Below are 26597 nucleotides of genomic sequence, written 5' to 3' on the forward strand. Positions count from 1 at the left end.
AGTGATGTCTAGTAAGTTGCCGCCCAGCAAAAAACGGCGTGGGGCGCCGCGGGGGTGAGTGAGTCCAGTAGGCACCACAGCTATTCTTACCGGCATTGCAGAATTACTGCCGGGGACAATGCCTGTGCTGTAGCAGGGTCACAGCAGAAACAAAAAGGATTCTGTTGAAGATGTTGTTGGTTTTCAATTTGAAAACAGTTCTGGTGTCAACTGCTATGCTAATGTAGTGGTTAATGTTTTGTTTTCTCTAGAAAATGTAAAAGAGGGGGAGGCAGTCCAAAGTTCCGTTAAAAGGGCAAAGGAAAGGATCGGTGGTTTGAACTATCAGTCAAAAAGGGGAGGGGGTGCAATAATTTTTCCTACCGGGTCACACTGTGCTTTCACCGGAAGTAAGGTCTGCAGGATTGTAGTAATTCAAAGTGAGGCTGGCGCCAGCATGGGAGCGCCGACGTCCCGCGGATACAGTTTCGTCACTCCACGGGCGATCATGGCAGTCATTCCCCATCGGGGGTCGGAGACTCCCGCGGCTCCTCTAGAATCTTCAAGGTCGTGGAGGACTACGGTGGTGGAGTCAACCAGTGACCGGGCCATTTCTTTATGTTGGGCCCGCTCTTGCCAGGTCGACCGCCATTTTGAGAGTTCGGCAGCTACCGGCGATCGCGGGGTCACATGAGCGGACGGGCTCCACCCTGCCGGGCGAGACGTTGCAGCATGGCCACAGTGGAAGAACCGTTATCTAGGTCGTTCCGAAACTGTGCAGCACTGTAGTTGTTAGGATGCCACCGCCTGGAGCGCTGAGGGTGCAGCTGGGAAGCCTCCACCTGGGGAGGCGGGAGAGGCCTGTTCGCACCGTCTCTCCCTCCCAGTGCACCCCACGGCGTCTCGCTTGAGATTTGTTATGGCCGGACCAGGCGATGAGGACGAGGGGGGGGTCGGAGGCATGTGCAAGACATCCCCCTCCAGTGTTGTCGCAGCCATTATAAAAGAAAGAAGTGTCCCGTCCGTCTTCGGGCCGGGCTTCCGGTGGATGTCGGCCGGACGCCCCTGGCTCTGGCCCCATGAACGGGTTTCTTGGTTTATCGGCTGCAGCCGGATCCTGTCGGCCTCGGCCCCCCGACCGTTGGTGGTCGGACCGGAAGAGCATGTGGCGGGACTACCTGCAACTCTCAAGGGCCACCGCGGCCGGACTGGGAGAGAGAGGGGAGGGTCGAGGAGACATTCCCCCCCCCCTGCAACTGTTCAGCGTTGTAAAGGCAATCCCCTGGCCGGGTCCCGCTGGTCTCGGCCTCTCCTCCGGCTACACCCTACGTTAGGATCTCCTGGCCGAGGCGTGGCAGCAGGACCTGCCTTATATGGGCTGCTCCCGGCTGGGCGTAGCCGGAACCCTGCCCCACCTTGGAAGTTTCCAGAGTGGGGGTGGATGTTCTACTGACTTGCATTTTCCCTAGTCTATCGATTTTTTTGGCGTGGCAGGCGGTGGGACAGCGAGGGGTGATTTGGTTTCTCTTACTGTTTTTCTGGTCTCTCACCACTGGCATAGTTTTAACGTTTTCTTGTTTCTAGGACATTAATAGGTTTTATCATTACGTTATGTTATCGTTTCTTTGTTCGTTGTTTAATAAAAGTTCATGTTCATCAGTGGCCTACTGATTTTCGTTTTCCTATTTTTTTCTTTCCAGGTTGTTTCATGGTAAAGTTTCTGTTAACAGGATACAGTGATCACTTCGTTATTATTGCATATGTCCTTTTCACTAGGGGTGCTCTCTGGTCGGGCCAGATGACGTATCTCTAGTAAATGGTCCGGGTGAAAAAGGTGCATCAATCAGTGGGGAGTAGATAGGCATGACAGATTACAACGGGGGAGAACGGTCCGCATTACGTACCCTTTCACTACTTGCAAAGATTTTCCTACGTTTATTTGCAAACAGGGAATACCTCCAAAAAGAACTAATTCCCAAACAGTCAATGTTCGGACAATCAATCAATCAATGAGGAATGAAATAGGTACGACGTGTTAAAGGCTTGCGTTACCTACCCTTCACTATCTGCAAAGGGAGATAGAATATTCCTATTCTTCCTCGTTTGCAGGTAGAGAAGATCGTTAAGAGAATTAACTTCGAACAATTCAATGCTCGATTGAAACAATCAACAAGGGGTACTGTGAACACAAATGAACGCCGCTTATATACATACGCATTGCTATTTTCAACAGGTTGTTCCTAATGTTTCTATTTTAGCGAGGTCAAAAGAGATTCCATTAGTGGCCTACTGATTTTGCTCGATTCCTTTTGTTTTTTTACACGATTTTTCGCTATCTGCAAAGACTAAACAGAGTATTGCGACTCTGTGCTTGTTTGTAAATAGAGAATGAACCAAAGAGAACAATCAATCAAATGGAGAGAGAAGCAGGCACGACGGATTACAAAGGGGGAAAGGGCTGCGTTAACTACCCTTCACTATCTGCAAAGAGAGAGTACTCCTAATAGAAATGAGGGGTGGGGGGCAGCAATCAAAGCAGATCAGTGTGCATAAACACGAAAAAAAAAATTCTTACCACGTACTTGACATTCGACAGCTTATGATATTTGCTATTAAAAAACCATTGAAATTCACTGAAAAAACCATAGGTTATAGACCATATATAGTTAGGAATTAGCATTTACAAAACCTTGAAAATTCACTGAAAAAACCATAGGTTATAGACCATATATAGTTAGGAATTAGCATTTACAAAACCTTATTTTACTCACACAAAACCATTGAAATTCCATATATAGTTAGTTGCACTAACTATATATTGCGCACCCGCAATCCACTGCTGATGATGTCACATATTACATCATTCATGACATGGTCAGTGACATCACTGATGACATCACTGATGACATCTCAAATGACATCACTGATGACATCTCACTTGACATCAATGATCACATCACTGATGATATCATTCATGTGACAATACAATGCATCTCCTCACATTTTAATATAACCTCTGTTTCACCCAGTGTTAAAAACAGAGTATAATTTTTGAAACCATTGACACACCAATACTAGTTACTACATACGTACTCACTGATTCCTACGTCTACACACACATTCACTCATTCACCCATACAATCATTCATACATACAATCACTCATGTTTACAACACAATCATATGCACTCATACACCTATACAGACACTCACACTCTGCCACTCATCCATGGAGTTACTCACACACCTAGTCAGTCCTGTAAAGAATCAATCACACTTCCATTTTCTACTCTATACAGTTAAACATAGAGCACCTTACGTTTTCAACCATATACTAACACATACTTACTCTCTTATACAATCATTGATACAAGTACACATTGATCTGTACAGAGTCACACACCTCCCATCCAGCCACACACACACTCAGTCTCCCATGCAAATACTTGGGCAATCAATCAATAACCCATATAGTTACTCATATAGCTACTGATCAACACATGCAGCAGTTTACAGAACAACAGACATAATGATGCACAAATTAAGACAGTTTAGTCACTAACCCATGCACTCAGTGAGACACATTTAATCACTCACTCATACATTCAGTCATGCACCTACTAAATCCTTCGTCCAGACACTTATACATCCACTCATTCTTCAATATGTAAGACATATTTTAACTTTACAGAAACATAGTCACTGGATGTTGTCATCAGTGATGTCATCAGTGATGTCATTTGAGATGTCATCAGTGATGTCATCAGTGATGTCACTGACCATGTCATGAATGATGTAATATGTGACATCATCAGCAGTGGATTGCGGGTGCGCAATATATAGTTAGTGCAACTAACTATATATGGAATTTCAATGGTTTTGTGTGAGTAAAATAAGGTTTTGTAAATGCTAATTCCTAACTATATATGGTCTATAACCTATGGTTTTTTCAGTGAATATATATATATATATATATATAAGCAACTGAAGCGCTATCCCCATTGCTTTTGCAGACGTGGTTTCACTCTCCACCATCGACCCCTTTTATGATTATTTTGATTTGAGATTTTTGTAATGCTCCTAATGGCTTGGAATCGTGCATTCATCTTACTTTTGTTTTTTGTTTATTACCAGCAAATTCCCATCTCTGCAGTTCATATTTGAAGACACTCGTATGTGTACTTGACTGAAAAAATATTTAGAAAATGAAATTAAATCATTTGTTCAATGTCAGCTTGTTTTTTTGTCACGTGTTGTTCTGGCTTTCAATGTCCCAAAACACATAGTAAGCATATTTCAAACTAAGGGGCCTATTAGGATGGCGGACGGACGCAGGTCCGTCCGCCACCCCAGAGGTGGAGGGATCGTCCGCAGGGCCAGCGGCGGTCCCTCCGTGCAAAGTAGGATGTGACCGCTACCCTGGCGGTCACATCCTGTATTTTTAACATTGCGGCAGGTGCTGCTTGAAGCAGCACCCACGCAAATTTAAAAAAATGCATGTTTACCTATGTATGCACGAAGCGGCAGGCACCGCGTGGTGCCTGCCGCTTCGTGCACGCAAAGGCAGGGGGGTACCTTAGGTACCCCCATGTGCAACCACCCCCCCCCTCTTCACCCTTGGGGGCCCGTAACGGGCCCCCAAACAAAAGTCTGTATGCCTGTCCACAGTGGAAATGATGCCGTGGAAAGGCATAGAACTGCAGACATCCTAATATGCCTGGCGGTGTCTGATAGACATCGCCAGACATGTTAGAGCTTTTCCGCCGCGGTCGGAAGGCGACCGCGGCGGAAAAGCGGCGGATGGTCTTCCTGTCCCCCAGCCATCATAATCTGGCGGGGGGACTTTTAAGGCTCCACAGCGGTTTTTCCGCCGGCCCAGAGGTTGCGGAAAAACCGCACCCTAATCGGCCCCTTAATTAGCAATATTTCATTTGTACCCTGCTAGAACCTCTGGCTTTGTGTACTGGGTATGTGGGAATTGTTAAACGAAATACACCTTTTGGCCCTGTTTTTACTTTAAAGAAGTTGGGCTTGTCTATATTGGTCGCTCAGTGCCTTTCGGGTATTTTATGAAGCTCACCATTCGCCTCTACGTTTAGGAGGGTTCTGTACTGGCAGTGCTTAATTTGTAAAAAAAAAAACATAAGTGCCAGGGCTCTCGTCAGGAGGCCACTGCATCTTGCATTACATATTGCCCCTGCCATGCTCTCTATCGGGCTCTGTTTTGTGCCCAGGCACCCCGTTTTTTTCTGGACTGCAGTGACAGCAGACACATCGATGTGCGCATGCTCACACCTCTCACTAATGGAGATGTTACGGTATGACATCATGCCCGCTGAGCGATGTAGGGGGGAAGGGGAATTCTTTAAAGAGACTCATTTTCTCTCTGGGTTTCCCTTCACTTTTTGAAAATCGGGAGCGGCAACAGTGTCACCAGGGCTTTAAGTGGAATCTTTTTCAATATTATATACAAGCTATAGTTGCTGCTTATTTATCTTATGCAACTAACAACCATTGACAAAGCCAATAGTCCTGACGTGTTGAAGGTATTATGATACTTGTTGTATCATATATCTGGATGCAATGACAGAAACAACAAAATACAAGTCGGGCTGTACACTATTCTAAGCAAAGATTTTTAGCTTATGTGTTTTTAAGCCACACCCTTAATTACATCACCCTTGCCCCTTTGAGACACCCTCCCTCCCCCCTCGCAGTTTTTTCTCCCCACTTAAAGCCCTGTTGTAACTATCTGAGCACCTAGCTACTAGGTGAGTGGTTCGTGGGCCTTCTGCAGTCCGATAGAAGCTGGAAAGAAAGACTGATTAAAGGCCGCTGTGACAGGCTGCTTGCATGGATGCCTGTGAGAATGAGGGATGTGTGATGCTTACGGACAGGAGATTCCTTTTCCCTTACCTTGCTTTATGAAGGGCAATCGGGTGGCTTCTGTGCAAGTGTTAGAATGTTTTTCAGGGGCCAGAACGAACAGTTAATGCACAGGGTGTCAGGAAAGTGTGAGATTTTTTGTCCTCAAATTGTAATGCCCAATATATGAGAAACCACGCTTATGAAAACTTAGTACAACTTTGTGGGTTTTTTTTTCCATCTTGAATGTTACATCGTAGCATACCACGTGATTATTTCTGCTGTTAATATTTTTGTCATAATAAAGAATTGTAGGCTTTGCAATGAAAAGGACTAAACGTTCCTAGCTGCACTGAAAGAGATGTAGTCAAGGACAACCTTAATTGTCCCAGACTGAATAACATACAATGTAACAAGTTATGTCGCCTGAATAGACTCTGGGAATGTCCGTGTCTAATGTAGTAGAATAACGAGAGAATCTTCAAATGTATTCTTAAGTAAAATGTTTCTTACAGCTTGTTCCCTATTGGTGCGCATCATGTGAACTATGTATTCGTGTAGGAAATATTTTAAAGCTCTTTGTCTAAAGTCCTATAGAAGCATGTGATTTCTCTGTGGTAGGGGCTCACCTTCGCCCTTTCTTAGAAGATAAATCTATGCTTCATTTTCAGTAAAACTTTATTGAGCTCTTTCTATATTCTTTATTACTTATATGCTTATATATTTATTGCTCGATGGCTTAATTGATGCATTCTGTACTTATATTCTTTGAGTAAACTTTACTGTAGTTCATGTCTGTCATTCTTAGCGGAATGGATTGGAATATAATACTAATGCATGAATTATAATTCAAGTATAGACAGGTCCAATGTGAGCATCAAAGTCCAGTAGGGAATATACTGCTTCCTGGTCCAAGTACATTAGAGTGCATTAAGCAGGGAAAAGAGATACCAGTTTGCACGCTGACATGAATGATCACACACACTCCCACTTTGTTCAAACATCCTTTGCAAGCACGTTTTAGGCTGTTCTTCATGTATCAGGCATGAACCAGCTTTACTATGCACAGGGATAGTTTATTGGGTCACTTTTCTGGTGTTATAGGTGTAATTCCATTGCTTATGTAAATGTACACTTTTTGATGGTCCCATATATTGGCATTTAGCCTGCTGTTAAATGCTGACAATTTTCGTAAATGGTGGATTTTGGGCACATGCAAATAAAGTCATTCTGCGATGATAACAACTTATGTTCAAGAGGACCGTGGAATTAACATATCGGTCTTTGGCAACTTGTCTACTAGACTGAATCTTACCAGAGATATGTTAAGCATCAGGTAGTATCTCTTTGTGGCACATGGTTGTTCTTCATTTGTGTAAGTTACATTAAATGGAAATTTTGTTATGTGAATGTTTACTTCGCTAGCTGAGTTTGACTCTGCCTATCTGCGTTTACAATTTGCTTGTGTCAAGAATACATTTTCCAGCTCTGGACAAAGGCATTCTGAAATTTGTTTGCAAAATCTGTCTTCAGAAGTCTTATGTAACAAATTGTCTTGTCGCTTTCAGGCATCTTTCAGGTAGTGTGTCAAACAACCGATCACTTCACTGGGGGCATGAAACAGATGTATGAGGTGAAAAGCTGCAACAAAACGTCCACGTCTAGGCGCGAGTACAGTACTATGAGGACATATTTCATCGCAGCCGAAGAGATAAACTGGGACTATTCTCCTGAACGGAGCTGGGAACTTGAGAGGCATAATGCTACAGAACAAGCCAGGTACAGTACACCAGGAAAATTAGATGAAAGCTGTATGCCCTTTCCTCTGTGGAGGCTTCTGGCATTCATTAGTGGTGGGGCAGGGTGGAAGGAGGGAATACAAACAAAATGGAACACAATTAAAATAAATAAAATTGTACTTACCTGCCAGTCCGATGGACACTGCCTCGCTTCTCTCTGAGGATCGTCGACTCCGGCTGCACACCAGATGCCAATCCCAGCACTTCTTGCATGCTGGGATTGGTCTGAGCGGCTTGGTTTGCCACTCAGACAGTAACTAGGAGTTTGTGGCGTTTCCCCAACCCGGCTGTGCAACACAGCCGCATTGGAGAAACCTAAATGGGCATGGTGGTTTGGCTGGCCAAACCGTCATGTGCACTTAAAAGTGCCCACCACCACTCCCCCTGCCATGCCTGTCGCAGGGGATTGCCTGGCCCCGCCCCACTGAAGACTCGCATCTGCTGCGACCAGGCAGGCAAAAATAAAATGATAATGAAATGCTTTTATTATAATTTTATTTTTCATATAAAGCCGCTCTTGTCTGTGGACCTAATCTCATACTTCCTGTTTAAACCATTAGGTAGGAATGCCACTTTTCAATTATTGACTGATATCTTTAGATCAGATATTCTTAACCTGTGGTCCGAGGGCCCGTGGAGGTCGGTGAGGCCTACTCAGGGGTCCACAACAGTTCTACAAAATTAAATGAGGTTAAAACTATTAAAGTTTTCACAAATAAAGAAATAAACTTTAAAATGTGAGAACTTTTTTCCATATTCGATTGTGAATTAAACACAATATTTTCATATTTGAGCATTTGTTTGGTGTATACATGTTTTTATATTTTTGTGTACTGTTTTGAGGTCCAAATCATAGATGTTTCTTAGGTTGGGCGTCACCGACTTCCAATAATGACTCAGTGGGGGTCCTGGGATTCCAGCAATAATTCAGTGGGGGTCCACAGAAGTCGAAAGGTTAAGAACTGCTGATTTAGAGGACTCTTACACATTTTTTTAAAGAAAAATATATGTTCCAAGTTCATGGGAACTAAGCAACTAGCTGACCGAAAGGAAATATTCAACTCTGTTTTGTGGAGTGTGCAAGCATTAAAAGGAATGTACACACTAATCTCACACATTCTGGCCAGCATGACTGGTGTCTAAGTGACACTGGAAAAGGTTTGCATTTGAGTGAAATATTTAACTCACCTGAACTATAGAGAACACAGCAGGAACAGAGGACCTGCCAACACATTCTTATGACCAGAACCTGAATGGCAGTTCTATGGGAAAAATTCACTTAGTGACCTAGGTACTTTTCTACGTGTAGCTCCTCAAAAGAGCATGAGAATGGCAGGCTGGACAAGGATCAAAAATAGGCCTGGGCATCAAAATAAAGGTGGGAAATCAGATAACTAAAGTAGTGGCCCATATTTGCAAACTGAGGCTGTTTGGAACTTTTAAAGACACATTATATAGGTATTTTTCAAGGTATGGGGGACTGTATGCATTTGTGCTTGCTGCAGGCAATGTTTGTGGTAATATTTAAATAGCCTAGTAGACTATAAACAGACCCTCAAACAGCCACAAAAAACAGGTCCACACACTGACCTGTAAGACCAGCCCTTCGGGCACTGCCAGATTGCCCTATAGGCCAGTCTGACCCTGATGGATGAGCAGACCAGGCAGGGTGCAGAATTAATTAACAAAAAAAGACTTACCAGTAGGTAGACCTGCAAGGTTTGTAAGATCATTCTGGCTCACAGCAGGAAGGGCTGCCGACATGTGCCTCTTTTTGTGCACATTTTATGCTCCAGCATGAGACCCATATTTCATATGAGCTGGTGTCCATGTCCAAACTGTGACTGAGCTTCTGTCTTTTTTGCGGTGCTTCTCTGTATTATAACAGACTTCTGGCATCTTTTTTTTCAATCTTATGCCATGCTGAGTAATAAAGGCATGCTCTATCAGACCAGTCTTCTCTGTGACAGCTCCATGCTCTCAGATAGTAAATGTGGAGTGACAGGTGCCTGCCTGTGTTCGCTACACAGTCGTGAAGATGGCAGCACCACAGATATGGTGCTGCATTGTCTTTCTAGACGCCTGCAGTGGGGTTTAGACAACAGGGTGGCATCCCGGTGAAGTTAAGTGTACTAGTCTCGGTAAGGAAATGCTCACCACACTGACCATTCCTGAAGCTGACCATAGAGTGCTGCTTTACTTCTACACATTTTGGTGTGTATGGCACCACATAAGTAATAATGTGTAACATGGTCACTTATATGATCAACAAGTGGTCACTGTATCGGAGAGAGACGCAAAATGTATGCGAGATAATAGAAGAGAAGTAGTGCTATATGGCATTCATTAAAATAAATACATCTAACTGGTGCTTTTTTTAAACATTTTGTAACCAGTGGAACATGTCTAAAAAAACAGAATATGAAGCATACCGCGTGGATGGAATTGACGTAAATTAAGGATTATCAAAGTACCAAAGATTAAATAAATACCACATCATGGTTCATGTACGCAGGTCTTCCTGCAGACATTCCCAGCAAACAGCAAGATTGTATAGTTTGTTGAAACAAGTAACTGGCAAAAGTGGAGTGAGCGGTTCTAGTGGTAAATCGCTCTGCTAATACTTTCCGTGCCGCAGTGGCAATTAATGCAATCTGCTTCTTTGCCAGAGAGTTCTCTTGTTTGGGCATTGGTGGGTCTTGCCAACAATCCAGGCAATTTCTGCATCCCACCTGCTACCTTGGATCCACACAAATGACGCAAATCATTGTTGCAACTGTAGCACGTGTAAACTCAGAAAACCCTTTGCGACTGGGCCATCTGGCCTGAAGAGGAGGGCCTGGAAATGCTTTCTAATTCTCTCCAATCATTGTAGTAATCCCAATCAAGCAACAAAGGTTAAAGGTTCATGCGCCATTATAAACCATACACTTTGGGACAAATGTACCAACATTAGGAATACTAATTTCCTAATTGCAAATATCTTCGAATCACATGTATAAAAATCTTGTTTTTCAAATAATGCTATTAGGTTCTAAATCAATCTACCTCATGAATATTAATGAGGTAGGTCGCAATTGCATCCCATTAGGAATCACAGCCATCACAGAGCTGCTGGTCAGCTGAGATCCTCAGACCACTATGTTTGTGATTGCTTTTAAATAGAGCAGATTTTTATTTTGAAAGGCAGCCTGTTTTCCTTAAAGGAAAGCATGATGCATTTAAAAAAAAAAAAAGTTCAAGTTTCATTTTTTAAGAGCAGGCTGTTGGACCACAGCCTGTTCTTAAAAAGGATAATTTTTTACATTCTCAAGCAGGAAGGAGTCCCCTGGGGATCCCTTCCCATTTGCAAATTGGTTACCACCCATTTGGATGGTGGTAAAGTATTACTGTTTTGCGACCAGAATTGGGTTGCAAAACGATTATACAATCCATTCAAATTCAGTATTTGGACACGCCTATTACAAATACCAAATCGGTATTTTCAAATCACAAATAGCAATACAGTAACATGTTATAATCGAAATTTGGGATTAATACATACCAAGATCTCTTTTTGTATGAGCAAATAGCCTGATTCTGCGAATCAGGCCGTTTGCCAATAGGCTTAACACATCTGGCCCTTAATCTTCTGGGAGAGGCTGTGCATTCCCAGAGCTGGAAAATAGGTGCCCGAGATCCAAGACCCTAAACTTAACTTCTTTAAATAAAAACTTTCTGAACTTTCTAGGGTTTATGTAAATGTATCTGATGGGCCAGATATAGGGATGAAAGCTCCTGCCCAGCTAGGTCGCATCTTGATTTATCCCTTCAGCACATCTGACTTGACTTTTCAGGCTTTCTCAATGAAAATGTTAGCATTTCTGTTTTTTACCTGGATATTCTAGGAGTAATCCTCACCACGCTGTTTAAAGGTCCACAACCGCTTCTTGTGAACCTGCAGTCTTGTGTGCCAGAGAGGCCCACTTAGATTCCCAATCAAACACTCACAATTCCTTAATAGTTGCTAATGATAAAGCCCCTCCTCCTGCACAGCTTCTCCCCTTCCTACCAATGAGATATTTATTTATTTATTTATTTATTTATTTAATGTGTATAGCGCGTTATAACCACCGGGGTCTCTAAGCGCTGTTGTCCAGATTACGCAGTGGGGTTCAGTATTTACATGATCTTAACACCACACCTAAAGGCTGCTCCATGCTTGCTTGAACAGTGCGGTTTTTAACTTTTTTCTGAAAGATAGCAGATTGCATTCCTTCCTTAGCTCTGGGGCCAGTTTATTCCATAAAGCTGGAAGTGTATTGGAGAAAGCGCGTCCCCCCACCGTAGCCAGTTTGAAACGGGATTGGGACAAGAGGGTAGCATCTGACGAGCGCAAAGTCCTGCTCGGTGTATATGGGGACAGGCGGGATTTCAAATATCTTGGTGCCTTACCATACAGCGCCTTATGTACGATACACAACCCTTTGAATACAGCCCTCTGCCGAATCGGGAGCCAATGTAGCTCCTGCATCAAAGGTGAGGAGTGGGCAGTCCTAGGTTTCTTATAAATCAGCCGGGCTGCATCATTCATAACCCCCTGTAGCATATCCAGCAACCGCTGGGGTAGACCAATATACAAGGAATTTCCGTAGTCCAGCCTAGCCAAGATTGTGGCTGAGACCACGTGTCTCAAGGTGGAAAATGAGAGTAGTGCAGAGTTCTTCCTCATTTGTCGCATCAGGCCTATACAGGTACCCACTACCGTGGTAACTTGTTTTTTCATAGAGAGTTTGTCATCCACGTACAGGCCCAAACTTTTGACTGCAGACGCCGGTTCCGGTGGCACACCCAGTTCCGCAGGCCAGAATTTCTCGCTCCAGGGGTTGCCCGTGATGGAAATGGGCAACACTTCCGTCTTGTCCGGGTTGATTTTTAAAGAATTCGCAGACATCCAATTGACCGTGGCTTTAAGTATGTCCTGCAACCTGGTGGACGCTCCAGGGCTATCGTCCAGCCGGATGATTATCTGGGTGTCGTCAGTGTAGTTGTATACTAAGCAGTCCATCCTATTCAGGAGGGCAATTAAAGGCTGCAGGTAGATATTAAAGAGTAGGGGTGACAGGGCAGAACCCTGTGGAACCCCGCAAGTAATGGGAGCCGAAGTGGAAAGAAGATCCCCCAACTGTACTCTTTGTGTCCTGCCCTGCAGGAATGATGTAAGCCATGCATGTGCTGTACCCCTGATACCAAAGGACCTCAACCGCGACAATACCTCCGGAAATGCAGAATAGTGTAACTTTTGAAGACAATTTGCAGTTGAACAAGCGTCCCAAGGAGGAAGTTGTGTCAATAAGCCTTTCCAGTTTGAGCTGAAATAAATATTTATAGGTTTACCAAGCAATAAAGATAATATTAAAGCAATTTTTTCAGTGTCCCGATGACTTTCTTTACACAGACACTACCCACCTCCCAGTATTTCTATGGATCTTTAACATTATTTGCCTCGATTGCTTTAATTTCGTTTCCTGTAGACGTAAGTCTTCAAGTATTCATCAGTTCGACTGTTGGGCAATATGCCAGTGGAAAGTTTGGAAGCATATTTTACCAAACCTGTATTGGTAAAGGGTTTAATTGTTGATATCTCTGTGGCTTGTTCCCTATTTACTTGGCAAGTGCACAGTGGCCTCTTAATTTGGATGTGACCAATAATAGTAGTTACTGGTCCCATCAGAATTATAAGGTTTTGGCTGTTGCAAGCATCCTAATACTTTGGATAAAAATCTGTCGCAAAATTAGGAATTACTTATTGAGTCACCCTGCAATTCTTCTTTTCTTAGTAGATCATCAGGTTCCACCTCGAGAGCGCTGGATTTTCTCCACCCCTGGAGTTACTGGTACCTCTGGTATCAGGAAATCCGGGGGCGGGGTAACTTCGGCCCATTTCCTTAGGCCACTCCTAATGACCGCTATATAGCATACAAGCCAAATCCAACATTTATGACAAACTCCGGTTGTTCTTGGAAGAGGTACTCCTCCCAGAATTACAAAAGTTTGTGTGTGATCTGATTTTTCTTCCCAACATTTTTATATTTACTCATAATACACTTCTACATTAAATAATGCATTATATTGTATTACACAAGTCATGTATTTAAAGGACCCAGAACCTGCATGCCTACATATGTGTGCTGCTTTGATGAGATGAAATCAGTGCAAAATAATTGTCATTAATTAGTACAATTTTCTTGTTTGATTATTCATTTTGTAGCAGTGGCCACGTGTTTGTCAATAGTGATGAAAGCCATATAGGATCAAAATACAAAAAAGTTGTTTACAGAGAATACACCAACGGAGAATTTACGACAAGCAAAAAAAGAACTCGTGATGAGGAGCACTTGGGCATCTTAGGTACATTTTATTTTAAATCGTACAGTATTTTGTGAAATCAAATCCTTTATTACAACTTTGAGCAGGCCTTTCAAGTGCAGATATATTTATCTCAATGCAAATATTCAGTTGTCTAACTTACAGATGATCACCTGGCCAGTCTTTGTTTTAACTCCACAGCACACACATTTACTAGAGACTCCTTCAATAAACAGCTCATACTGAGGAAATGTGCCCTTTTAAAAACTGTATGCCATTTATAACTTTATTAGTCTTAATGTATTGGATTTATTTGAATTACACACCTACCTGAAGGTTTAATGATATGTTTCATAATAGAAGAAAAAACAAACATTGAAGCAATCTTAACCACAAACAACACAAAAATCACTACGACAGAATGTTGTCTTGAAGAATTTGATCTTGTATGTGTTACAGGGTACGCATCTGGCCTAAGGAGGAAGGTATGCCGCACACCAAGTACCACATTTGAGAAAAGCAGACCTCACAAAGCATGGGTTGGACTACACTTACTGGACATTTCCACTGTATCACAATCAGATTAACCTAAAGAGAACTTGGGCCTAGTGGGTGTCTATCCACTTCCATACTCTTATGCCCTCTACAACCATGTGGAATATTTGAGTGTCACGTCTCCCAGTATACACACAACTCTGTGAACCTATAGCCTATCCAGGAATCCTCATCAACTAACTGAACGTCACGTGGCATACAGTTCCTGAAGACAGTAGGGGCCTCTCCTTCTCCTAGAGCTTCTGGAGCAACCCACATTCATTGCACCTCTTGGCGAAAATACATTACACCCCAACACTGCACTGGTGATAGAGGCATCATTTACCAATAGCCCCTGCAGGCAGGCATCATTCAGTGGCCGGTAGTCCTGTGCAGCAGTGGTACATATTTGGATCCTTTGGGTCCACCCAGAGGCTTAGGAGACTGTGACACCTCTCTTTCCATCATTTAGTGTCTACCCCCAAAGGATTGGCATATCTGGGTCCCCATAAGACTGAGGTTCCATTGAGGTGAATCATGAGAGGCTCCTGGAAAGCACTTCAAAATTAAGATCTAACTTGAAACTTACTACTTAGTCAGGGTGACATCCCTGTCAACCTTCCACCACCAGCCCTTTACATCAACTCCACCATGGCTCCCTGTCAGAGTGCAGCTCAATCTGTCCTGAACATTTTGTTTGTGGTATCAGATTGATACATTAATCTCCCCCTCAGTCATTCATAGTAAACAGTAGTAAATGGGACGCAGACCTGCTGCAACTCAGGTAAAGAAAGCACTAACACCCAACTGGGGAAAGAAAGAAATCTTGCTTACTCCCCTGCCCGGTACATGCAACCTAATATATGGCAGGTAATGCTCAAATTCAGGTTCTATATTGAACGCTTATTTAATGGATGGTTTATACATTTCTTTCAGTGGTTAAGCCAAAGCCATCAACCTCCTCTAATCATGGGAGTAGGTTTAAGGCTTTCATTTATTTGGTGTCATGTTACCTGACAAGAATAGAGTTAAGGATTTACTATGAGAACAAGCAGAACAAGGTTTCTTTTATAATAGTGAATACTCTGTTATCCCTGTAATTCTACCTGGGCACCTCGCTCCTGGTTATCTTGAGAATGGTCTGAAGGAAAAATCTAAAGGATAGAACAAGTGCAAATTATGTAAATGTCTCGTTGCATAAAAGAAAATCTTGATAATGCTTAATCGACAGTAGAGAAGAAAGTTCCCAGAAGAACTTAAGAAGAAAAGATTCAAATGACCCAGGGAAAATATCAGTTAAAGGTATCAAATTATATGTAGCAGGACTCGAAAATAAAATTTCTGTCGGGAGCCAGAAATGGGGTTTAAGATTTAGATGAAGGGAACTTATTTAAATCCCTGCTGACATACCACGTTTACCAGATTGGTAAACTGCAAATGATGCAAAGTTGCATATTTGTTATGGTATACAACCAGCAATACATTTAAAGATGTGCATCCACAAATAGTGTCTCTGTATCATCTGAGAGTGAGCAAAGTGGCTCTTAGTTAAATCCTAGCAGCTTCTGTAGTTGTGGTGAAGACAATTTATCAGGTCACTTAAACCAAATAAGGAGGGAGAACAGACGACTTAGACAACCTTTGAAATACTAAGCGGTTTCAGGGCAGTTGAAATAAAGTAGCAGTAGAACGTGTAGTTGTGTGAGAACAAGTTTCTTCTGAGGGGTTTCACGCTTACATTTTTAGGATCATCATTGACATCTTTCTTCTGGGCTACAAGCTAGAGTGACCATGGTTGTGCCAGAGACAAATGAATGTTGTAGGAGATAACTGATGTAGAGTGAGCCAAAGAGGTACATCTAAGTACTTCTTTAGTCCTATTAAATGTCTTCTTGCTGTGTGTGATCTAACCCTTGCAGAGGTCTGCACACAATCTTAATGCGATTAGTATTGCTTATGTGGACTCACTATCGGTTCAGAGAAGGGATTCAAAATAGCATTTCAAAATACAGTCAATATTAATGGACTGATTCAAAAAGAAGTTCAAAATCAGAAATGTAGGAAAACCATGAAGGGTTTTTACATTTCTAAAAGGGCAATACAGAAAATAGAACCAGGCAAACGCAGCAGCAATCTCATTTAATCAGTCAAAGAACATATAAGTCAATTGCCATGAAGGCTCTCAATTACAGAAATAAAGCAATAATGAGCAAATAGAAGTAAATAGACTAACTCTCATATGTGCAGTAATTCAGTAGGAAATGGGACAGCATTCCTAGTAGAAACCCAAAAGAATCTTGACACACTCCCAAATTCCAGGCTTTATATAGCCATTTTCAGCATAGGGAATCATGAAAACTACAAATTCAGTATGGTATGAGCATTATTACAGCAAATCCCAATTCATAATTCTAAAACATCACAAACCCGTACCATCTTAGCACTTCATGATTATTGATTTGCCCCTTCTAACTTGATGTCATCGATGGTGTCTAAACAAAATAAAAAGAAAACAATTGTGAATGAATGCATTAGAATGTGCTATCAGGAAGAGCATTGGAAAGTACCAAAAGGATTCCTTCAGTGAGTTCTTCGAAAACAATATGTCAATTAAAATAAACCATGCACATCTTACTTTATGTGCTACCAAGTGGGGAAATATAAACACACAATGAATATCATGATACAACAGAAATTTTAACAAAGATGGAGCTGAGACTTAACTGAGGCTTAGTTTATTCTAAGCCAGGAAACCACACAATAATACCTCATAATGAATTTGTTTTAATTGCCATAGCTCCATGTTAATGCACATTATAAGAATTCAGATTTAGAGTGGCAAATCTTAATGCACAGATACAGTTTTAATATGGAAAACTTCCACACTTCAGTGTTTTTGTAAAAAAAAAAAAAATGCTGAGCAACAGCTTGATATTGGGATAAGTTCAGATCTAGCTACAATTTTTTTATGGAACAAATATCCCAGTGAAATAGGGACGGTCTCAGTTTCTAAAGTATTAAAGTTCTTAAGCATGTACTGTCTGTGCACCAACTACACTTTTCTTCCTGTGGGCTTAGTCTAGGGATACAATTTTTCTCCGACTTCTTACATAAGGTAACCTGCAAAGCTTCAGTTTTGCAACATGAATCTTTTCTGGATTCCCATGCTGTGCATTATTCCACCATCTAGTGGTTGGGTCCGGAATTGTTGTATGCCATTTTTTTTCTTCTCATTAGTGGGCATCGACATCCCACCATTTGGTGTCCTCTTTTGACGTTGACATGCTTCCTCCGGAAGCTCCCACCTTTGGTCGCCATCTTCAAATTCTTTTTTCCGCTGTTGGGTATGGATTGTTACGGAAGGAACTCCAGGATTCGGAGTGAAGAATCGATGTAAAATAGCAAAAAAATGTCAAGAACGACGATTCAAGGTACCAGACTTCGAATCAAGTTGCCAAAGGGTCCCGAGAGGGGAAAAAACAACCTCGATGATTGCAGGAATAATGCACGTATAGGGGGCACCCTGTGCATGGTAATGGACAACACACAATTCAAGTTTGGCCAACATTGTCATCACAAATACGCCCAGAAGAACCAACATCCAGCCTGCAACCTCTGCTTACTGGTGGATCACCGAAGTGAAGATTGCAACATGTGTTCGGCATTTCCCGCTAAAACGTTGAGGGTAAGAGAGAGGCAGAGAAGAGCCAACTACAACATGCAGGGCCAGAGCAAAGCACCATCGCTACGAGACCTGGGATTCTCGAGCGAGGAAAAAGACCATGTCGCAGTAGGTCCAGAAGGCGAATCAGACATGGACATCTAAGTCGCTGGGGTCGAAAAGAAGACTTCGAGAGATGGAAGAGAATTGTTGTCCTCGAAAAAAGTAGATGAGTCTAGAAAAATGGACTTAAGGGTCTCGAAGGGAGCATCGGCGTCGAAGCACTCGACGTCCACAGTCTTGTCCCAAAAGAAACACTCCGTAGGCAGGCCTTGGCGTAGTTCATGGAGTTTCACTACGCGGAACTCCACGAAGTGACAAAAAAATTAAACAGAGTTCCGCAAGTGGCATAGTGCAGTGCAAACTGCCATTCGCACAGATATTCCTACCACTCGGGTAGAAATTCTACCCATGCGACAGCTCGTGCTCACGCTCGCCAGCTTACCGTTCGCGAGCAGGGAAAAAACTCTGCAGCACTATACGGAGCGGAGTATGTGGCCTCTGCTAACTCTGCGGGGAGCAGAGTGCGGAAAACTCTGCAAAGTCCACAAACGAAGCGGAGTTCACCACCCAGGTCTGTACTGTAGGATCTTCAGACAAGGACTCCGTAACGGCTAAGACCCTCCAGAAATCTAAGATGTCGAAAGACAGTCAAGGAAAAGACGCATCGATGTAAAATCCCGAGAAACATTGCTTGACGCCCGCTTCGGCGGAGAAGAGGCCCTCGGCCACGAAGAGATGAGCAGAAAGTCTCTACGCTGAAACACACACTTCGAGGAGAAAAAGAAGAGACTGGAGGCAGAAATGGTCAGTATTTTGCAACGAAAAAAAAAGTTCAACGACAGCTTGAAGCAATTCAAGATATCGCCGAAAAGCTTGACGGAAAAAGAAAAAATCGTCGAGGATTTAGAACCTCCGGTGACGCCAGAACCATTAGAGGAACAAGAAGGAGAGTTTTTTTATCGAGGCTGGAGAAGCATAAACCTACTTGGATTCTGAAACCTCTGAGGTTCAAAAACTTCAATGGCAAGACCTCGATACAGACTCACCAGAGGAAGCTGTCAACACCTATCCTTCGAAGCCTTCCCCACCAGACGACATTGGTATGTACAACCAGGTCATCAAGAAGGCTGGCAGAAACCTATGGGGTACAGCTGGGAGAAGAACAACCACAATCATGTTTTTTGCTCAAAACATTAATGCCTAAATAATCAAGGAACCAATTCCTTCCTATCCTGCCAAGTGTGCTAGACCAAGAACAAGAGGCATTAAGGCACATGCCATATTAGGTTTTGCCTGCACAGCACTTGTACTGTGCTTGCAAAATCTCTTGTAAAGGAAACACAAATCTTAAAAGGGCCCTAGATCTCTCCCATTACTCAGCTCTACTTGCCATTGGTTGGCTCCCACTTCTCTCATTTCCTTGCTTCCTATTGGACAGCGCTGCCTCCTTGCCTCCGGCTTCCTCCTGGGAGATTGTGTGTATGTGCGTTGCTGCCATGGAGCTTGGACCAAGTACAGTTCTTTATCTGTGTCTATGTGCCTGCAGAGGTTGTTTATATATACATTTTTTAAGGGTAGCACTCCATCAGAGTAATTGTTTGCAAGGCTGCCTTTACCCACAAGCATCTGTTGTTGCTTTCTCTTTTCCCCCACCTCCTCTCTCATGTTGCTGCTTGCCTACCTGGCCTCCTATTGCTTGCCCCATCCCCCTCCCATAGCTCCCAATCCCATCTCCTCCAACTGTCTGCATTACTTGCCCCCTCTGAACTCCCGTTGCTTGCCGCTTCCACAGATCTCTCCCCTCCATACTCATAGTATTGCCCATGTTTTTCCCATTGGTGTTTGCCTCCACCCACCAAACCATCCACATCCGAACCCCTTGGCCATCCACAGTCCTTTTAAACACTCATATCACTGACTTCGATCCCTATTATCTGTGGAGCAGACAGCACTCCTCTTTTCAACCTCACCGCACTGTACTCCTCAGCAGCATCCTTCTCCTAGGCTGCGCTCCATCACTGTCCTCAACATGGTAGCATCATGCTCCTCAGCAGCACCACATTCTCCTTGGTAGCACTACAATGCCTTCAGCAGCACCTCACCCCTCTCTTCAGCACCACTGCACCCATCTTCTCAACAGCCCCGCCCTCTCCTCTGCAGCACTGCACTACCTTAAGCAGCACTACCTCTCCTCTCAGCAGCACAGCACTCTTCCCCTCTACAGCACTGCACCCCTATTCTTCAAAGCACAGCATCCTTCTTCTCAGAAGTAAAGCACCACTCTCCTCAACAGCACTGCATTTCTCACCTCAACAGAATTCTCCCCACTGAGTATCACTGCCCCCTCATCAACAGCAATGTATGGCCCTCAGCAGCACCACAAGCCCCTCCTCAGCTTGCCTCCACTGCAGCCCTTTGCTGCTTTCCTTAGCTGCCCCGCACCCTTTGCCTCAGAAGAACTGAATCCCTCCTCAAGGGAAAAACCGTACTGTACTCAGCATCACTGCACTCTTTTTTCAGTGGCGGCTGGTGAAGTCTGAAAGTGGTCAACTGCAAGATAAATGCATAAATCTTTCAGAACAAGTGGAAAGGTGATAAAGGTAGGGGAGGGACTCCCCTAGAGATTTTTTTCAATATTGGGGTTAATGGTTGATTTCCCAGTAAAATTTCTTTCATAAAATAATAAAAGTACAATGGGTTTTACAGGCATTTCTAAGGGTTTGCCAAGGAAGGCTGACTGCCCAAGAGCTGCAGGCAACAGGTAGGAGACCAGCATGTAGAAAATCGAAATGTGGTGTCTAAACTCCAGCGTCATAGAGCAGCAACACGTCACAGTTACCAAATGCCAAAAGGTCCACCTATTAATTGTTATTTAGGTTCACTAACATTAAGGGCCACATGTGGGTCGCCCAATACCGATGTAGGTGACATTTTTGTAGGACTCGGTATTTTACCGAATCGGTAATTTAAGGATTCGGTAAAATACCGAATTCTTAACATACCGATGTAGGGAGCACTCAAGTTATTGCATTCCTCAGTTAAGGATTCGTTATTTACCACCAACTAGAGGTTGGTGGTAAATAATGAAAACCTTTGAAAAAGCATTTTTTTTGCATTTCCAACAGTGTCTTGTTGCAGACATACATGCCCGCAACATGTGCACCCATACACAATTGAGGGGTGCAACAGGGTGTCAAAGTGACACCCTGCCACCCTTCAATGTTTTCCCCCTTTTACCGAATCGGTATTTACCGATTCGGTAATTGACATTCATTCCTATGGGCCTCCAGGCCCATAGGAATGGATGGCAATTACCCAATCGGTAATTACCGATTCTGTAATTACCGAATCTTAACGATTCGGTAATTTTTACCGAAAAAATACCTACATACTGTTTACCTATTCTTAAATACCGAATCGGTATGATTCGGTATTTAAGGATAGGTAAATAGTATTTACCTACATCTGGCCCTTAGTGAGAATAGGTAAACTACCACAGGAGGTACATCATAAAATATACCTGTTTTGCAGAAACTGGGATAAAACCTTAAATAAAAAAAAGTATAAAGTGGAAAATGAAGGAATGTATGAACATTTAAAGCATCAGTCTCAAAGTAAATAAAATAGGCAGAGGAGTTTAAAAACCAGCCAGGGGCATATAACCCCGTTTCATAGGAATTGTGAACGATTACCTGCATAATCTCAGTTTTTTGGGTGCTGTTGATGATACCAGTCACGGCTTAACCGTAGGTATCAATTTCTTCCTTATTAGCATCTTTAAAGGTGCTTTTTCCAGGACACCTTCACTATTTTTGCCTGCCTCCTTGAGCCTTTTAAGTATTGACAATAAAGCACTAATGGCATGGACAGGCTCTGTGTGGTTCCCTCAATGGAAGCAAAAGCAGTGTACCATTAACTATTAAAAAGGCAAGATGCAAGTGCTGCACTGAAGATCATATCTAATGGCAACACAATAGAGAATAAACCATTCATTCGAATCTAATCTCTGACTGTAGCGCTTTGCTTGTGCCTGGCTTTCAGCACTGCCAAAGTGAATGTTTAAGCTGAATGGCAAGGTCCTATCTGCCCAACCAGGGAGGGAGCAGATGAAGACTTAGAACAAACAGAAGAGTGTTTGACAGTACTCCACATAATAAGTATCAAGGTCACAAAGCAGAGCTTAATTTGAGCCCGTGGTTCCGATGCTCAGCATCAGCACATAATCATCAACACCAGCGTTTTTCGTGAGCACCAGTTGAGGACACATTCACATTCATTTTTGGTAGGCCCGGGGAGATTAAGTGATTTGCCCAGAACCACAGGATGTTGTTCCAACGTCAAGACTCGATCCTGGTCCAGTTCCGAAGTCAGTTGCTCTGTCCATTATGCCACATCCTGGGCTGGTGCCAGCTGCCTCCCGAGGAGAGCCCTGGTACTTACTTTTTTTTTTTAAACAAAACAACCACTTTGTTTCAGTGGTACAATGCTTTCCTGAAAACATGCTGTCAAACAAGTATAAATGTAGATGTATGGATTTTCCCTTAGATTTGATTTGATTTGCACAGCGCTTGAATGCCCTGAGGTGCCCTGGCGCTGCTTCTCACCTTACCTAAGACCTAGAGGTTTTACTTGCTACCTTTCCCTTTTGGGGTACTAAAATTAATTGCCACACAAGGGGAAGCTTGCGCAGGATCAGGCACAAGGGAAAGCTTGTTTTTACACAAAACCTGGTCCTACTCTACTACAGGCCATTATATATAATACCTCTTGTTGACTCGTTTGTGCGGTTATTCTTAACCTAACACCCACTCACAGAGTTTACAACAAGGTGTGCCTGTCTTTAAAATGTCCTCATAAAAATCACTGCGTGTCACTCACTATATGTCTACAGTCCCTATACTCAAGTTGTACTTGTGCAACCCCGTGTGTGGATGCAGAAAGGGAGAAATCCAGTCAATACACATCAAGATCAAGAAGAAATCAAGAAAAAATCAAGAAAAAATGTGTGGACGATGGGAAGGTACCTCACGGGAGCAACCACCAGGGAACTGCTGACAGGTTCTCGTCAGTATGTTCCACTTCTCATCATTGGCTCCTTCCCATCTTAAATAAACAAACTGGAAAGTAGGAAAAAAGAAAATTCAGTTAGCTCAACAGTGTATGTCCCTACTGTAACCGTGTGCATCTACCCCCATAGACACCACCACCGCTACTCAGTGTGATGCTAAATTAAAACGGAGTTGGAAGTCCCTAGCTATTTAAACGCCTTTATTCTGTGCCGGGTTTCCACTCCCACTAAAACCAACACTCTACCGTTGTGCTTCGTTTATGTATTCTATGAAGCCAACATGTTTCATTGCCTGTGTGCTATCGTTGGCAATTTCATCAGGGCAGGGGGTGTTTTCTCCACACAACCCCGGTCACCGCCGGCGACTAATTCTGTAGACATATATGACATCACCAGAGAAATAAAACACACAACATAAAAAACAAAGAGTGACACATATTAGTTTAGTTGCCCATATCCTCTGAAGGTATGTATTCCAACTGTCACACTTGCAAGGTTGAGCGGGTCGCTTTTCGTCGAGTTTTCCAGGTCGACGAAAAGCGACCCGCTCAACCTTGCAAGGTGGTCGAGTACCACACCAAAATAAAAGGGGAAACTATCAACCCCAGGTACATGAGCCGCCAAAGAGAAAAAGGTAACGAGTCTGGATATGTCCGTGTGACAGTTGGAATACATACCTTCAGAGGATATGGGCAACTAAACTAATATGTGTCACTCTTTGTTTTTTATGTTGTGTGTTTTGTTTCTCTGGTGATGTCATATATGTCTACAGAATTAGTCGCCGGCGGTGACCGGCGTTGTGTGGAGAAAACACCCCCTGCCCTGATGAAATTGCCAACGATAGCACACAGGCAATGAAACATGTTGGCTTCATAGAATACATAAACGAAGCTCAACGGTAGAGTGTTGGTTTTAGTGGGAGTGGAAACCCGGCACAGAATAAAGGTGTTTAAATAGCTAGGGACTTCCAACTCCGTTTTAATTTAGCATCACACTGAGTAGCGGTGGTGGTGTCTATGGGGGTAGATGCACACGGTTACAGTAGGGACATACACTGTTGAGCTAACTGAATTTTCTTTTTTCCTACTTTCCAGTTTGTTTATTTAAGATGGGAAGGAGCCAATGATGAGAAGTGGAACATACTGACGAGAACCTGTCAGCAGTTCCCTGGTGGTTGCTCCCGTGAGGTACCTTCCCATCGTCCACACATTTTTTCTTGATTTTTTCTTGATTTCTTCTTGATCTTGATGTGTATTGACTGGATTTCTCCCTTTCTGCATCCACACACGGGGTTGCACAAGTACAACTTGAGTATAGGGACTGTAGACATATAGTGAGTGACACGCAGTGATTTTTATGAGGACATTTTAAAGACAGGCACACCTTGTTGTAAACTCTGTGAGTGGGTGTTAGGTTAAGAATAACCGCACAAACGAGTCAACAAGAGGTATTATATATAATGGCCTGTAGTAGAGTAGGACCAGGTTTTGTGTAAAAATGATGTGAGTGGAGGGTACCTGTGTCTGAAGAATCACCCTCTGTGTTCCTTCTGTGTATGAAACAAGGGAAAGCTTGCCCAGGGCCATACAAGGGGGTCAAGAGTGAAATCTGGGAATAAAACCTATATTCCTGCCACTAAAAGCAAGAATAAGCTACATCTGAGCAGACGCTTCAGACAACAAACCGAGTGAGAACGAGTAGGTTAAATTGGCACAGGCAGCAGACTTTATGGCATTTTTTTATGTTATAAAAGCCATTGTTAAATTAATTTGGGGCTTGCAGGGGGAGGGGGGTTGGCCCTTTGCCCATAACAGTGAGCCACTGCTGAGCAGCACCGCATCTACCTCATCAGCTCGTCCTTCCCTTTAGCTGCCCTGCACTCCCTTGACGGTACAAAAGGGGGTGGTGATGGACGGCGCATCTGAATCAATCAAACACTCACACCCAGTCAAAAGATCTGGGTTTAATCCATCACCGTTCTTTAGCCCACTCTGCCACCCCAGTTCAGACATGGTTATATGCAAATCAGTCTGACCCTGTGCCTCATGGGAACAGTCCAGCCCGAACTGCCAAGCCATGTCTTCCCTGGACCGAAAACAAGCTTCCGGGGACCGGTTTCTGGCATTCCAGCCATCTTCAGCCCGGCTTGCTTGAATCCAGTGGCAAAGTGAGCAAGGGACTCACGTCTGAGCATACCCTGCCACACTTATGGCGGCCAAAAGCGGTACAAAAAGGGGTGGTGATGGACGGAGCATCTGAATCAATCAAACACTCACACCCAGTCAAAAGATCTGGGTTTAATCCATCACCGTTCTTTAGCCCACTCTGCCACCCCAGTTCAGACATGGCTATATGCAAATCAGTCTGACCCTGTGCCTCATGGGAACAGTCCAGCCCGAACTGCCAAGCCATGTCTTCCCTGGACTGAAAACAAGCTTCTGGGGACCGGTCTCTGGCATTCCAGCCGTCTTCAGCCCAGCTTGCTTGAATCCAGTGGCAAAGTGAGCAAGGGACTCACGTCTGAGCATACCCTGCCACACTTATGGCGGCCAAAAGTGGTACAAAAGGGGGTGGTGATGGACGTCCATCGCCACCCCCTTTTGTACCTGCACTCCCTTGACAGCATCTTGCATGGCCAGCTTTACTAACCCAGATCTGCTGTTTGCCGCAGGCATATTAACCCTCTGCACTACTTCATGGCGAGTCTAAACTGCCACGAGACACAACTCAGATATCTCTCTAGCAGGAACATTAATCACAAGTTTTCTGTTTGACCTGAGTGAACTGACCCTGTTGCCTGAAGCTGACCTTGTTAAACCAGTTCCTGCCCTTTAGCTGATCAAGATTGAGGATCAAAGCACAGGACATTGTAGAGTTTGGTATGCATACACACACCCCTTAACCTGCTTCTTATCTGTTTTCTGTTCCTTCTTTTATGATCTGTTTATGATATGGGGTGTGGTCCTTTTATTATGGGTTTGTCCGGCTTGTCTAAAGAAGAATGTTGGGTTTGTTCAATGATTGATAATGGGCCGGACAACTGTAAAATGGGTTTGTCGTTTGGCAGACCTTGCATGTCCATGTTAGGCATTTTTTGCATGCTTGCAAAAGCAAGGACTGCCCCTTACTTTTATGCTGAGTTTGTACCCCTGAGCATATAAAAGGCCTCTGTTTTCTGTATTCCTCAGACTGCCTCATTCAGTTGCCACGGCTCCTGTGTGACGTAGTTTCACTTAATAAAGATGTCTTTTCATATTTTCAGCTTCTGTGCCAAGTTCTTT

The 26597-nt window shown here is 43.4% G+C and overlaps 1 protein-coding gene across 2 annotated transcripts in view; it reads left to right on the top strand.

Annotated features, from left to right (window-relative positions):
* HEPHL1 (hephaestin like 1) overlaps nucleotides 1–26597 on the top strand; it is a 367396-nt gene that overhangs the window by 254712 nt on the left and 86087 nt on the right. For both annotated transcript variants that reach the window (XM_078656967.1, XM_078656968.1), the window contains exons 12-13: nucleotides 7412–7622; nucleotides 13893–14032. In XM_078656967.1, coding sequence (XP_078513093.1) covers nucleotides 7412–7622; nucleotides 13893–14032 — 351 coding nt within the window. The remainder of the gene's footprint in view (nucleotides 1–7411; nucleotides 7623–13892; nucleotides 14033–26597) is intronic.

The sequence above is a fragment of the Lissotriton helveticus genome, chromosome 8, assembly GCF_964261635.1.
Source record: "Lissotriton helveticus chromosome 8, aLisHel1.1, whole genome shotgun sequence".
Classification (NCBI taxonomy): Eukaryota; Metazoa; Chordata; class Amphibia; order Caudata; family Salamandridae; genus Lissotriton; species Lissotriton helveticus.